A 15,366-nucleotide genomic window follows, 5' to 3' on the forward strand; every position below is an offset into this window, starting at 1 on the left:
CAATCTATTTATAACTGAGTTATATCCTGAGACTGTGGTATAATTGTCACAATAATACATACTATCACTTTAGAGAAGTGTTTAGTTTTCGGATACATTCATTTATTTGGATTTTATTGAGAAGCTTACGTATGTACAATTTTTCAGACTCTCTGATAGCATCTTTAAAAAATATAATGGTTAAGATGCCAGAGGCCTGAAGGGTTGACGCAAGGGTTAACCAAAGAGACGAGAGCTTTGCAAACTACATCAAAAGATACAGTCCAAATCATTACAGACAAAACAACGAGGACAGAAATTGTCTTATAAACTGAATTATGGAATCAAATGTGAATAAAGGTGAAGTGTAGTAGTTGTTTTCTCTGATTCTTCAAATCAAATCAGAGTTACAGACAAGACACACAATCAAAATCGATTTCCCATGCATTTAGAATTAACGAGGTTCTACGGTAATAACTTAGAGACGGCTCCACAGTAGAGACGTGTTTAATTAATCAGAAGCTCACCCTGCCAATCTCCTGGTCCTGCCCCTTGAGCATGGCCTCCACGTGCACCTTGAGCGAGGGGATGGTGGGAGTGGGGGACACGAGGCGTGCAGCCCAGCGCGATACCTGGAACACGTTGCTGCACATGTGCGCCGCCGGGAAGCACCACTTGATGGCCTACAACCACAAACACAGCATCAACAGTTAATAATTTATCTAATCATGTAAAGACATGATTGGGTCTTTGAAGCAACTCTCTCAAGGGGCGCGTCAGATGGTTGAGGTATATCTCACCTCAATATGCTGCTCAGGGTCAGCCACGACACAGCGGATCTGTCTCCAGGCCGGGTTGCAGGACTTGAAGGTCTCCAGGAGCCATCGCACATTGTCTCCCAGGGTGGAGATCCCTGCAACAAACAACAACACAATACGTCATGTTTGTTGCAAAAAGTGGCTGAAAGGGGGGGAAATGGGATGTAACTGAACAAACTAAGTGGCTGAAAGGGGGGGAAATGGAATGTGACTGACAAAATAGGTGGATGAAAGGGGGGGAAATGGGATGTGACTGAACAAACTAAGTGACTGAAAGGGGGGGAAATGGAATGTGACTGACAAAATAAGTGGCTGAAAGGAGGGGAAATGGGATGTGACTGTAACAAAATAAGTGGCTAAAAGGGGGGGAAATGGGATGTGACTGTAACAAAATAAGTGCCTGAAAGGGGGGAAATGGGAAGTGACTGACAAAATAAGTGGCTGAAAGGAGGGGAAATGGGATGTGACTGTAACAAAATAAGTGGCTAAAAGGGGGGGAAATGGAATGTGACTGACAAAATAAGTGGATGAAAGGGGGGGAAATGGAATGTGACTGACAAAATAAGTGGATGAAAGGGGGGGAAATGGATGTGACTGAACAAACTAAGTAGCTAAAAGGGGGGAAATGGGATGTGACTGACAAAATAAGTGGCTGAAAGGAGGGGAAATGGGATGTGACTGTAACAAAATAAGTGGCTAAAAGGAGGGGAAATGGGATGTGACTGTAACAAAATAAGTGGCTAAAAGGGGGGGAAATGGAATGTGACTGACAAAATAAGTGGATGAAAGGGGGAGAAATGGAATGTGACTGACAAAATAAGTGGATGAAAGGGGGGGAAATGGATGTGACTGAACAAACTAAGTAGCTAAAAGGGGGGAAATGGGATATGACTGACAAAATAAGTGGCTGAAAGGAGGGGAAATGGGATGACTGTAACAAAATAAGTGGCTAAAAGGGGGGGAAATGGGATGTGACTGTAACAAAATAAGTGGCTAAAAGGGGGGGAAATGGGATGTGACTGTAACAAAATAAGTGGCTAAAAGGGGGGGAAATGGAATGTGACTGACAAAATAAGTGGATGAAAGGGGGGGGAAATGGATGTGACTGAACAAACTAAGTAGCTAAAAGGGGGGGAAATGGAATGTGACGAACAAACTAAGTGGCTGAAAGGGGGGAAATGGGATGTGACTGACAAAATAAGTGGCTGAAAGGAGGGGAAATGGGATGTGACTGTAACAAAATAAGTGGCTAAGAGGGGAGAAATGGAATGTGACTGACAAAATAAGTGGATGAAAGGGGGGGAAATGGAATGTGACTGACAAAATAAGTGGCTGAAAGGGGGGGAAATGGGATGTGACAGTAACAAAATAAGTGGCTGAAAGGAGGGGAAATGGGATGTGACTGTAACAAAATAAGTGGCTGAAAGGAGGGGAAATGGGATGTGACTGTAACAAAATAAGTGGCTAAAAGGGGGGGAAATGGAATGTGACTGACAAAATAAGTGGATGAAAGGGGGGGGAAATGGATGTGACTGAACAAACTAAGTAGCTAAAAGGGGGGGAAATGGAATGTGACTGAACAAACTAAGTGGCTGAAAGGGGGGAAATGGGATGTGACTGACAAAATAAGTGGCTGAAAGGAGGGGAAATGGGATGTGACTGTAACAAAATAAGTGGCTAAGAGGGGGGAAATGGAATGTGACTGAACAAACTAAGTGGCTGAAAGGGGGGAAATGGGATGTGACTGACAAAATAAGTAGATGAAAGGGGGGGAAATGGATGTGACTGAACAAACTAAGTGGCTGAAAGGGGGGAAATGGGATGTGACTGACAAAATAAGTGGCTGAAAGGAGGGGAAATGGGATGTGACTGTAACAAAATAAGTGGCTAAAAGGGGGGGAAATGGGATGTGACTGTAACAAAATAAGTGGCTAAAAGGGGGGGAAATGGGATGTGACTGTAACAAAAGTGGCAAACAGGGACACAGCTGCACAAAAAAGGTAAAAAGCAGTATGGAAATTTGCAAAAAGGGAAATTAATGACCAAAAGTGGCAAAAAAGGAGATGATTGCACAAAAGTGGCAAAATAGGGCATGACTGAACAAAGTGGCAAAAGGACTATTAATGCAAAGAAGTGGCATTAATGCATAAAAGTGACACTAACTAAAAATTATCAATACAAAAAAGAGTTTTAATGCTAATAAAGACAAGAATGCACATAAGTAAATGAAATTGAAAAAGTCGCAGGCTGATAGGTAAGGAAAATGGCCAATAGAGTTAATGAAATAGCTTACCCGCGCTGACGAGGACCGACCTGCCGTTGCCATCTTCCGTCAGCAGCAGCGTCAGTACCTGCCTCACCGAGTCGGAGCTGCCCGACACGGCGCTGCGGAACTCAATACCTGGAATATACAATTATAATAAATACACAAGTCCATTTCCACTTGCGACGCGATCTTGGGGAATGCCGTGTGGAGGGTCTCATGTCAACTGTGTACAAACATTGGACGCGCATTTTACACGTTTCCCGACTATGCACCATTGCCGAAGGTATCAATGACGCTAGTTCTTGGGAGCATCTTCTATTGAAATACCAGTGGAACGAGGACAGCATTCCACCTGTGCTCCAAAGACTGCAATCTGTTTGTGAAGACGGGGTAATCTATCAAAAGGACTCCCGTTTCTGCACAGAGTCAAGGGTTAAGAACCTCCTGGTCCCAAAAATACGTTCACGTGGTTTGCCTACAACTCGTGGAAATGATACCCGGATTCCAAAATCAATTTGGATGTCTAATGGCCGTTGTTCCCAACTTTTAGATCGATCAATCTGAGGCTACCATCAGCCAAGCCATTTATTCAGTAACGCTCGATTCGCCTGTTTCCAAACACCTTAATCGTTGATAATCTTAAGTGGCCCCGCCCACTTTCATAGACAATAAAATGACATAAAAGTAAAAATTTTCAATGTGAAATGAATTTTGATTTGACTTATTATTAATACAGATAATTTGTTTTAAGTACCGTAATACATAAACCGACATTTTATATTTTTTAACAAACGCATGTAAATACATTCAAAATAAAGCTTTAGCTTGACTTGACATGCTGCGAAAGCGCAAAAATACACTATAACAAATTTTACGATTGATGTTTCTCTTCCGTGTGTTAACATGAAACTAAGCAACTTGGATAAAGTAAAAATCAAAAAGTAGCAAGAACTTTACGAAGAATGGGAAAATTAATATTATAGAGTTTACAACATCATCCGGCATTCGAAACGGAATTTTTGACAATCGAAAACGGTAAAAAAATTCGTTGTCATTCAATGTTTGGCTGTCGCCGCCAGTGTAACTCGATATTATCGTACATTACGTATTCCCCATTCCGCAATATCATATTTTCCGACTCTATGTCCGGGTTAAATCTTCCCCACAGGAAAAACTAAACCCTTCCACACACTTTTCCACAAATGATCATCTAGTCAATCCACATTATACAAGTGCATTTTATAAGCATAATAAATACAACATAATTCAAGAACAACACGTCAAATCACCAGAGATCAAATGGGAAAATTTTATATCAGAGGGTTCGGCTCGGTAGAACTTCTAATTGGACCTATAAATCCTACTGATCCCTCAATATAAATATTTAAAAAATCTTTCGTTATCCTACATGTATTTGAAATGACTGATTTTTGCATTTTTATATATAAATTCTTTGTCAGATCTAATACGCCTAAGTTTTGAATGAGAGAGCTAGGTATAATGCCAGTAGCCGAAATAATGAATGGTAATATTTTTATCGTCTGAGAATGTCAAATTCTTTTAATCTCATTTCCTAAATCTGTGTATTTTCATATTTTTTCAGAATGAGAAAATAAAAATTATAAAAATTATAAAAAATATAAACATTATCATTAATATCTTCATTTTCACTGTCCATATTAATTAGATAAAATTGGCAATACGCAATACGAAAAAGAATTGCGTGAATCAAATGAAATTTGATTTTGCTGTTTGGTTCCTCTAGCCTGATAGGAGAGTTGCATTGGGAAGAGCGTAATTGTGCATTTGAGGAATGTTGAGCCAAAATTTCGGCTCAACAGTTGATCAGTAGGATTGGGAACAGCGGCCGTTAGTTAGATAAATAGTTCTATGACGTGGGAAGAGTTTAGCCGAAGCAGACGTAATGGACGAGGGGCTTAAGGTTTCAAGTACTCACCGCTCTCTATGCAGAGGAACTGCGGCACCGAGTTGAAGGCCTGCTGCATACTGGGCGTGGTCAGGTACACGCACTTCAGCACTCCGCTGGTAGAGTGGAGTAACTTCACACCCGCATCTGTGAACCACAATCGTTACATTTATATTTTATTGAAGAATAAGGCAATACATACTAATAAATCTAAACATGAAACAGAACAAGACACAGAAAAATAAAAAGATAACGGTCGCAACTTTAATAGTACACAACTGCTGACCCTGTACAAATCGCAAGTGCGCCCTACTGTCGAATTTGGCAGCCATCTCTGGTCCGGAGCCCCTAAATATCTGATAAAAACCCTTGACTCTGTGCAAAAACGGGCGGTCCGTTTGATAGATTCCCCAATCTTAACAAACGGACTGCAATCTTTAGAGCACAGGCGTCAGGTAGGTATGCTGTCTTTGTTCTATCGGTATTACAATGGAAGATGCTCTGAGGAACTAGCGTCATTGATCCCTTCGGCACCGGTGCGTAGTCGGGATACACGCCAAACGCGCGCCCAACATTTGTCACATGAGAACGGGTCGCTTCTACGATTCGTTCTTGAGTTCAACAGTTCGGCTGTGGAACGAACTGCCGGCCTCTGTGTTTCCTCCCTCCTATAACATGGGACTCTTCAAGACCCATGTTCACTCCTTCCTCTCCACAAAAAGACCCTCCACACAGCATCCCCAAAGATGACATAGGCCCTGAGGGAAATTATTTTCTTCAGGGCCTCCTGTGTGGAGTTAATATAAAAAAAAAAACTAGGAATCAAACCCAGGATCTCACTCTTACTGAGACAGCATCTTAACCACTAGACCATTATTAAATGTCATATTTGACAATCTCATATTTCAAAAAATCAATGGGAAAAATTAGTTGCAAGAAAATATTGTTAATTCTGAATTTGAAATATGAGATTGACAAATACAATTTTTTTTTTCTTTTACCTTTTGTATTTTTATATTTTCTTACACTTTATACTTTGTACTTGTAACTTTATACCTATGTTAATCGCATGTGTTGTGTCGTATGTTTTTTAAATAAATAATAGAAAAACAACAATTTAACGTACCATGGTCCAATTGCAGTTTTCTGACGACAAAGTCGTATTTGCTGTTCAGCCAACGGGCCGTAGCATCACTGAGAACATCCTCTCCAGATCTGTAATAAATAGTCACAATTCCAACATGAAAATCTATGGAAATAGTACCACAAAGGTGTAATTTAACAATGAAATTAAAAAGTGGCATCAACTCCTCAAGCCAATCTGTTCACATTATTAACTAGTTGTACCCCGCCACTCGTTGCTGTGGCTCAGTCTTTCAGTGCAGACAAACAATTGCGATTTCAATTTCGATATGGGCTTGGTATAAAGGAGTCCAGATCGGTGTACAGTGTTCCAGGTGCGGACGAATATATGAGGTGTAAAGGGAATATAGAGTGTTTATGTTGTGGAAGGGTTTTGCTATGTGAATTATAAATCCCAGCATTTTATTGGCTTTGTTAATGATGTCACCAGTGTGTTGGATAAAGTTTAATTTAACATCCAGTGTTATCCCAAGGTCCCTGATATATTTTACTTCATTGATGTGTGTGCCGTTTAGTGTGTATACAAAGGATATTTTATTTTTATTACGTGTAAATGTTAATTTATTGCATTTTGCGATGTTAATAACAAGTTTTAATGTAGTTTAACCACTCAGAACATTAGAACGTCAAAAGACGTAAATATGATAATAGCGGTCAAGACATTAGAACGTCTTTCAACGTAAACGTGCGAGATTTTACAAAAAATCGATTTATTTCCATCACTAGTATACAGATTGCCATGATTTAAAAAACAGAGTATCGATAATGAATAACGCTACGCGTCTGTATTCAAGAATATCTATGGAACGTAGAGTTGCATTATCTAAGCCGATTGAATCTGTCATCTTGTTCGTTCATAATTTATTGCGTTTCTAAATAATTTATTAAAAATATTTTAGTTTGGACGGTTAATATTTTGAGGTGACTAATAGTTTTTAATTATATTTCTTCAATATATAAAGTGTTATTTCTTTTGATACTCAGAAAAAAGTACATTTTTCACGGCTTTGAAATAATGGTGAGCGATTCTTACATATTTTTGACGTTTTCATAAAATATATATTTAGAAACGCAAATATTTACTTATAACAACACAATGCGATAGTGGATTTCATAATCTTTCCAAAACATTTTTTAGAATGAGGCTACGTTTCCCAAGACGTGAGTTATGATGCTTTTAGCAAAACTCGTAAATAACACAAAAATTATCACATTTCGACAGTTCTCAAAGGAACACATAGTATATAAATGTCTTTGTCTGAGAGGTTAATGGGAGGTTGCTTGTTATTAGTGACAGTAAAGATAGTGAGGATGGACTTGAAAATGTGACACAATCAAATCCGCAATTCTTGGAACTACCGACCAATGCTACGTTTGCAAAACAGAGTCAGTATGCGTTTTTCGAAGTATGACCAAAGCATGTTCCTCGGGGTGACACGGCCCCCCTGGAGTATTTCAATTTATTTTTTACAGAGTCTTTGTATACCAAAATGGTTATCGAAACTAATCGGTAAGCTTCGCAATTTTTTGAATCGCATCCAAATTTGAAACCTCAATAATTGCGCGCTAAATTTTGGAACAATCTTGCACAATCCCATGGACGGATTTGTGGCAGTAATCCTAAAAAAGGGTATCACAAGAAGGCCTACTATTTGTTCTTACTGGAATAAAAACCTGGAAATTATGAGACAGAGAAAATCAAGCCAGTGATGAAGGACTACACGGTGTTTGTGTAGGAAAACACTCTTGTACCATTTTCCATATATGTTCTGTATTTCCTTGTCAATAAATATGTAGTATTCAATATCTATGCTTTTTCAATGCTCTTGCCCTATTATAACAAAAGGCAAAAAGTATTAAGTATCTAGGAGTGGAAATAGACGAAAACCTTAATTGAGACATACACATAAATGGAATCACTAAAAAGCTTACGAGACTTGTATATTTCTTCAAAAACCTAAGAAACATACTATGTACCTAGGAAAGACATCAGAAAAGTATTTTATGCTTTATGTCATTCCCGTCTTGAGTACGGAATTCTAGTATGGGGATCTGCTACAGCAAATAATATTAACCACTTAGATATTGCTCAGAAGAGCATTATAAAAACCATACTAAAATTACCCATCAGAACCCCCTCAAAAGATATTTTTAAGTGTTTTGACATTCTAAATTTAAAACAAATATATGCCAAGAATATTTTGATACATCATTATAAAAATAGAAAATCTCCTAATGAAACTCGGATACATGACACAAGAGCCTCAAAAAGGGATATACGAGATGTTCCAAAATTAAAGACAAGTTTTGGCCAAAGAAACCACATATATCTGGCAACCAAACTTTACAACATCCTTCCTCCAAGTTTGAAAAAGATAAATAAGCTTAAGGAAAAAATCAAAACATGGGTGAAAGAAATTAATGCAGACATACTAGAAAATGTATTAAAAACATCATAGAAACTAAATAACAGAAAATCAAAGAAATCTACCAGTCCGCCTCAGCACAGGACTACCTAGTGAGGAGGACTAAGAGGAAACTATATGAATGAAATATTATAGATTTTTATATAATGTATCTCTCATCAAACCTTATTAAATAGACACCAATAAAAAATAAAAAATAAATTATCATAGTTTGAAACCTTCTGAAGAGAATGTTGAAAAAATTATGAAAATTAGTGTATCGTAACAGAAATGGCAAGTGTTTTTCTTTTTTACTGGCATTTTCAGCACATTTTTAGAAAATATTTGTGGCACTAAAAGGGTTATGGTGGCTAAATTATAGCACATTTGGAAAAGCGTCTAACTAAATAGTGAAACAAAATATTAAATCTTGGAAACAAACCTGAACTTTTGTTCACCTGATATGTAGTTTTTTACTTGGCTAATAATTTACATCCCATTGTCAAAAGAACTAGTAATTCGTGAGCAGATATTACAAAAATTACAAAGCTGCATAATTCGTATGCAGTTTCAAATATAGCAATACTCATAAAATATTATACTTACTCTTGCTCGTCTACGATATGCACAATCTCGTACTCCTGCCTCTGCTGCTGGTGTGCGTGCAGCTGCTGCTGTTGCACTACGGTGTGTTGTTGTTGCTGCTGTTGCACCACAGTATGCTGTTGTTGCTGCTGCTGCTGCTGTTGCACAACGGTGTGTTGCTGTTGCTGGTGTTGTTGCACCACCGTATGTTGCTGCTGCTGCTGCTGCTGTTGTTGTTGTTGGTTGTCGTTGCGCTGGCTGCGGGACACTTCGTAGCAGTCTCCATCCGTGTTGTCGTCCACCTACAAACGTTATTTATATTGAATCTACATCACATTTGGAAGCTTTCATTTTGGAGTAAATGTAGTACGAAGATGCAATATTTAAAAGAATTAATAAAGTGGCGATGTTTACGGATAGTTCAGCTCAGACCATGGGCCCATGGTGCTGTCTCCCATTTCACCCGGTCACTTTGATAAAGTTCAACACGGTTGTCGTTGGATATTTGGCTATATCTCCTGGTTCCACAACGTGTCTTCCCAAGTAGCTGAGCCTTGTTCCCATCAGGCGAGACATTGGCACCATAGGTGATTCGGAATCTCTTCATCCTCTTCACATTTCCTGCAGCTATTGGTGTTTTCCCACAAGTTCCCTCAGTGAGCGCATCAGCTTTGCATTATTTTTTTAAATACGTCGAAGCGTAGACAAAGGTTAAAAATCAAATGCTCAGATCAAATCAGATCTCTTATGTGATGAAGATTCACCAGGTTACCGTCACATGCAGAAGAAAATACTAATATACCTTAATGGCATACTGCATGAGTTCCCCTTCAATGTCGCCTTCGGGCTTCTCTGTGATGACACTTCCCCCCTGAAACAAATACATTAGGTAACCCTTTAGGTGCGTTCATCATTTGATAAAAACGTGTCAATAATCCATGCAAATATATACAGTATTCTCTTAGTAATCCGCCACTCGATTATCTGACAGCTACTTTATATATATCCACCGTTGTTTTACCTAGTAGAAAGCACAATGAGTATATAATTCACCGGTGTTCTGTAGTGTGCCTAGACTGGAGTGCCAAGCCAAGTACATGGCATTCAGTTACCGTAGCACCGTCTAGAGTTCTTGCTAGAGCTATTCCAGTCTCCAGCGTTCATTATTGTGGTTTCAGGACATTTGCTTTGTGTATTCTATTAACCGCCGCATGTGATTCTGTTTGTTGTAAAGATCGGTACTGATTAGTTGCGCTTGTTCAGTACTTTCGTTCATTTGCGGGTGCGATGAAAACAATACCATTGAGTTGCCTAATGATGCAGAGATCAGCAAGAAAGGGGGTGGGAAATTTCAAAGACTTACCTTGATCTGCTGCTTGCTTCTCAATGGCTCTGCTCATCTGCTGGTTACAGAATGCACATAAATATAATTGTCTTGAAAACAGATTGACTGCGGCGGATTTGATGATATCGTCATTTTGCAGTTCCTAGAGCGACATTCAACGGCGGTACTTTCGAAATATTTTGCGTTGCCTTCAACAACAAGAACACGCACTTATAATACAGATGTGCGTACCAAACCGGCGCAACCATCGGTGTTTGTTTTTACATATGTATGCACTATAATTTGCCACTTTCAGTAATTGGACACTTGTCCAGTTTTTGGGGTGGCGGATTAGTGGGAGAGAACTGTAATAATATTTTATTTTTATGACATTTCATTTTTAATACCTTTTAATTTGATTAAAAAAATTGCCAATATATCCAATGTGAAATGAGCAGGTTATTTAATTCCTCAGTAAGAAGTAGATTTGAAAGTGGGTCGGTGATTTGGAGTCCACACCAGGTAAAGTATTCTCTCGTGTTGGAGAGAGTTCAGAAGAAATTCTTGAGATTTCTCTACATGAGGGAGTATGGCTACTACCCGTGGCTCTGGGTATGCTCGGAATGAACTATCTACTGGTCAGGAGAGATGTGCGCATTGCTACACATTTCTTTAGACTGATCCGTGGATGGTTTGAAAACTCGCTCATCATGGAGAGCATTCATTTCTATGTTCCCGATGGTTATCTCCGTCACCGACAACATAGACTATTTTATCTCCCGGCCTGCAGAACTAACTTGCCAATGGTCATGCCTGTGGGAAGAGCAATCTTGCTGTTGAACAAAATCAATCCGGATATCGACATGTTTTGCATCAATGAAGCTTCCTTTAACCTCTCGGACAAAGACTATTATTTAATTTGTGTTCCTTTGCGAACTGTCAAAACGTAAAAATTTTTGTGATATTTACGAGTTTTGTTAAAAGCTTCATAACTCACGTTTTGGGAAACGTAGCCTCATTCTAAAAAATGTTTTGGAAAGATTATGAAATTCACTATCGTATTGTATTGTTATACGTAAATATTTGCGTTTCTAAATATACATTTTCTGAAAACGTCAAAAATATGTAAAAATCGCTGACCATTATTTCAAAGCTGTGAAAAATGTACTTTTTTCTGAGTATCATAAAGAAATAACACTTTATATATTGAAGAAATATAATTAAAAACTATTAGTCACCTCAAAATATTAACCGTCCAAACTTAAATATTTTTAATAAATTATTTAGAAACGCAATAAATTATGAACGAACAAGATGACAGATTCAATCGGCTTAGATAATGCAGTTCTACATTCCATAGATATTCTTGAATACAGACGCATAGCGTTATTCATTATCGATACTCTGTTTTTTAAATCATGGCAATCCGTATACTAGTGATGGAAATAAATCGATTTTTGTAAAATCTCGCGCGTTTACGTGAAAAGACGTTCTAATGTCTTGACCGCTATTATCATATTTACGTCTTTTGACGTTCTAATGTTCTGAGTGGTTAAAAGGCAAGCTCTATTATCACTGGTATAGTTGATATACACACTGTTAATATTAATCTAAGAATTCTTATTATAAAAATGTTTTAAAAACGCATTGAAATTAACAATTTTGTAATGTTTTTGAAATTAATAAACAAATTGAATTCTGTGACCATGTATGCGAGACATCTTCTCTGGCACAGCCTGTATATCGACAAGCTACGCGGCACTCAAGAAGTATCTATATCGGCAAACTGCACCTAAAGGGTTAATATAGAACTACCTTTGATAATTTTTAAATAATTTAAAAATCACAATTCATTTTGTCTAATTTTTTTCCTTCACATTCGTCATTTCCTGGTAACTCAGTTGAGTAACCGTCCGCCCCCCGCCCTGATCCTAACATTCCAATAACTACTGATTCTTTTTGTTTTTTAATATATATGACTGTTAAATAAAAAGTCTCACCGCATTATTATTCCTCCTGCCCGTCTTTCTTGACATTGTAGATTGTCTCAAGCATGACGATGCGTCTGTGACCAAGTTAGGTGGATAGATAGAGAAACCCTTAATTATCTCACCTCTCCCGCATTAACATACTCCTCCTGCCCGTCTTCCTTGACACCGTAGATTGTCTCGGCCATGACGATGCGTCCATGACCAAGTTAGGTGGATAGATAGAGTAACCCTTAATTATCTCACCTCTCCCGCATTAACATACTCCTCCTGCCCATCTTCCTTGACATCGTAGATTGTCTCAGCCATGACGATGCGTCCATGACCAAGTTAGGTGGATAGATAGAGAAACCCTTAATTATCTCACCTCTCCCGCATTAACATACTCCTCCTGCCCGTCTTTCTTGACATTGTAGATTGTCTCAACCATGATGATGAGTCCGTGACCAAGTTAGGTGGATAGATAGAGAAACCATTAATTATCTCACCTCTCCCGCAATAACATACTCCTCCTGCCCATCTTCCTTGACATCGTAGATTGTCTCGGCCATGACGATGCGTCCATGACCAAGTTAGGTGGATAGATAGAGTAACCCTTAATTATCTCACCTCTCCCGCATTAACATACTCCTCCTGCCCATCTTCCTTGACATCGTAGATTGTCTCAGCCATGACGATGCGTCCATGACTAAGTTAGGTGGATAGATAGAGAAACCCTTAATTATCTCACCTCTCCCGCATTAACATACTCCTCCTGCCCATCTTCCTTGACATCGTAGATTGTCTCAGCCATGACGATGCGTCCATGACCAAGTTAGGTGGATAGATAGAGAAACCCTTAATTATCTCACCTCTCCCGCATTAACATACTCCTCCTGCCCATCTTCCTTGACATCGTAGATTGTCTCAACCATGACGATGCGTCCGTGACCAAGTTAGGTGGATAGATAGAGAAACCCTTAATTATCTCACCTCTCCCGCATTAACATACTCCTCCTGCCCATCTTCCTTGACATCGTAGATTGTCTCGGCCATAACGATGTGTCCATGACCAAGTTAGGTGGATAGATAGAGAAACCCTTAATTATCTCACCTCTCCCGCATTAACATACTCCTCCTGTCCGTCTTCATTGACACCGTAGATTGTCTCAACCATGACGATGTGTCCGTGACCAAGTTAGGTGGATAGATAGAGAAACCCTTAATTATCTCACCTCTCCCGCATTAACATACTCCTCCTGCCCATCTTCCTTGACATCGTAGATTGTCTCAACCATGACGATGCGTCCGTGACCAAGTTAGGTGGATAGATAGAGAAACCCTTAATTATCTCACCTCTCCCGCATTAACATACTCCTCCTGCCCATCTTCCTTGACATCGTAGATTGTCTCGGCCATAACGATGTGTCCATGACCAAGTTAGGTGGATAGATAGAGAAACCCTTAATTATCTCACCTCTCCCGCATTAACATACTCCTCCTGCCCATCTTCCTTGACATCGTAGATTGTCTCGGCCATGACGATGCGTCCATGACCAAGTTAGGTGGATAGATAGAGTAACCCTTAATTATCTCACCTCTCCCGCATTAACATACTCCTCCTGCCCATCTTCCTTGACATCGTAGATTGTCTCAACCATGACGATGCGTCCGTGACCAAGTTAGGTGGATAGATAGAGAAACCCTTAATTATCTCACCTCTCCCGCATTAACATACTCCTCCTGCCCATCTTCCTTGACATCGTAGATTGTCTCGGCCATGACGACGCGTCCATGACCAAGTTAGGTGGATAGATAGAGTAACCCTTAATTATCTCACCTCTCCCGCATTAACATACTCCTCCTGCCCATCTTCCTTGACATCGTAGATTGTCTCGGCCATGACGATGCGTCCGGCCGAGTCCATGACCAGATTGCCACCGAACGCAAAGTTCCCCGAGTGGCCGCCCTGCTCGTACACGATGACCGTGTTGGGCCCGAGGTGCACGGGCTCGCCCTTCATGTTCAGGAAGACGGGCTGCTCGAAGGTCTCCAGACCGCCGCCGGGCTGGTGCAGTATCTGCTGACCGCCGCCACCCTGGTTTACAGTGAATTCCACATGCGGCGGCATTGCATCAACCTTCTGCTGAATCACCTGGAAATCAAATTTGTCAATTATATAATGAATTAAAGCTTTAGTGAACAAAAACATGTTGGAAAAGGGATTCTTTGTTTACAGCTTTTAGGCAGGAGCCGTATCGGGCAAGCACAGTATTCTCATTACTAGTACGCTGTGATTACGCGATTCCCGTTCAATTGAGCCGTACGAAAATATTAAGCTGGTACCGTGACTCCGGCTCTTAATAAAGTGAATCATGACCGATCACTATATTCAAGCTAAACTGTCAGCAGGTATGATATTCTTTGCATTGTACCCATTTTTGGAAATTAGATGCTATTGTCAGACGCATATTTTACTTTCAAAGACGAGGCAGACGAGACTGAATTTAAGGGTCAAAAATAATAAACATGGAATCCACTCCGCACTGTTGCTGGCATCGGAGTATTCTAGTTTGTCATTCGTCGGTTAACATTAACCACTCGGAACATTAGAACGTCAAAAGACGTAAATATGATAATAGCGGTCAAGACATTAGTACGTCTTTTCACGTAAGCGCGCGAGATTTTACAAAAATCGATTTATTTCCATCACTAGTATACGGATTGCCATGATTTAAAAAACAGAGTATCGATAATGAATAACGCTACGCGTCTGCATTCAAAAATATCTATGGAATCTAAAGGTGCATTATCTGAGTCGATTGAATCTGTCAGCTTGTTCGTTCGTAATTTATTGCGTTTTTAAATAATTTATTAAAAATATTTTAGTTTGGACGGTTAATATTTTGAGGTGACCAATAGTTTTTAATTATATTTCTTCAATATATAAAG

General features: G+C 39.4%; 1 protein-coding gene across 2 annotated transcripts in view; it reads right to left on the minus strand.

The window, feature by feature from the left end:
- The window catches only part of LOC149414100 (uncharacterized), a 45,511-nt gene that overhangs the window by 23,465 nt on the left and 6,680 nt on the right, over nucleotides 1–15,366 (minus strand). The window contains exons 2-9 of one of the 2 annotated variants that reach the window (XM_089643692.1): nucleotides 14,255–14,569; nucleotides 9,926–9,994; nucleotides 9,145–9,425; nucleotides 6,117–6,205; nucleotides 5,021–5,137; nucleotides 3,091–3,198; nucleotides 780–892; nucleotides 507–662 (exon numbers count right to left, since the gene is read on the minus strand). In XM_089643692.1, the coding sequence (XP_089499818.1) occupies nucleotides 507–662; nucleotides 780–892; nucleotides 3,091–3,198; nucleotides 5,021–5,137; nucleotides 6,117–6,205; nucleotides 9,145–9,425; nucleotides 9,926–9,994; nucleotides 14,255–14,569 (1,248 nt within the window). The remainder of the gene's footprint in view (nucleotides 1–506; nucleotides 663–779; nucleotides 893–3,090; nucleotides 3,199–5,020; nucleotides 5,138–6,116; nucleotides 6,206–9,144; nucleotides 9,426–9,925; nucleotides 9,995–14,254; nucleotides 14,570–15,366) is intronic. The other variant, XM_089643693.1, reaches the window with a different exon arrangement.

This window comes from Hesperophylax consimilis, chromosome 20 (assembly GCF_061612785.1).
Source record: "Hesperophylax consimilis isolate HC1 chromosome 20, BYU_Hcon_1.0, whole genome shotgun sequence".
Lineage (NCBI taxonomy): Eukaryota > Metazoa > Arthropoda > Insecta > Trichoptera > Limnephilidae > Hesperophylax > Hesperophylax consimilis.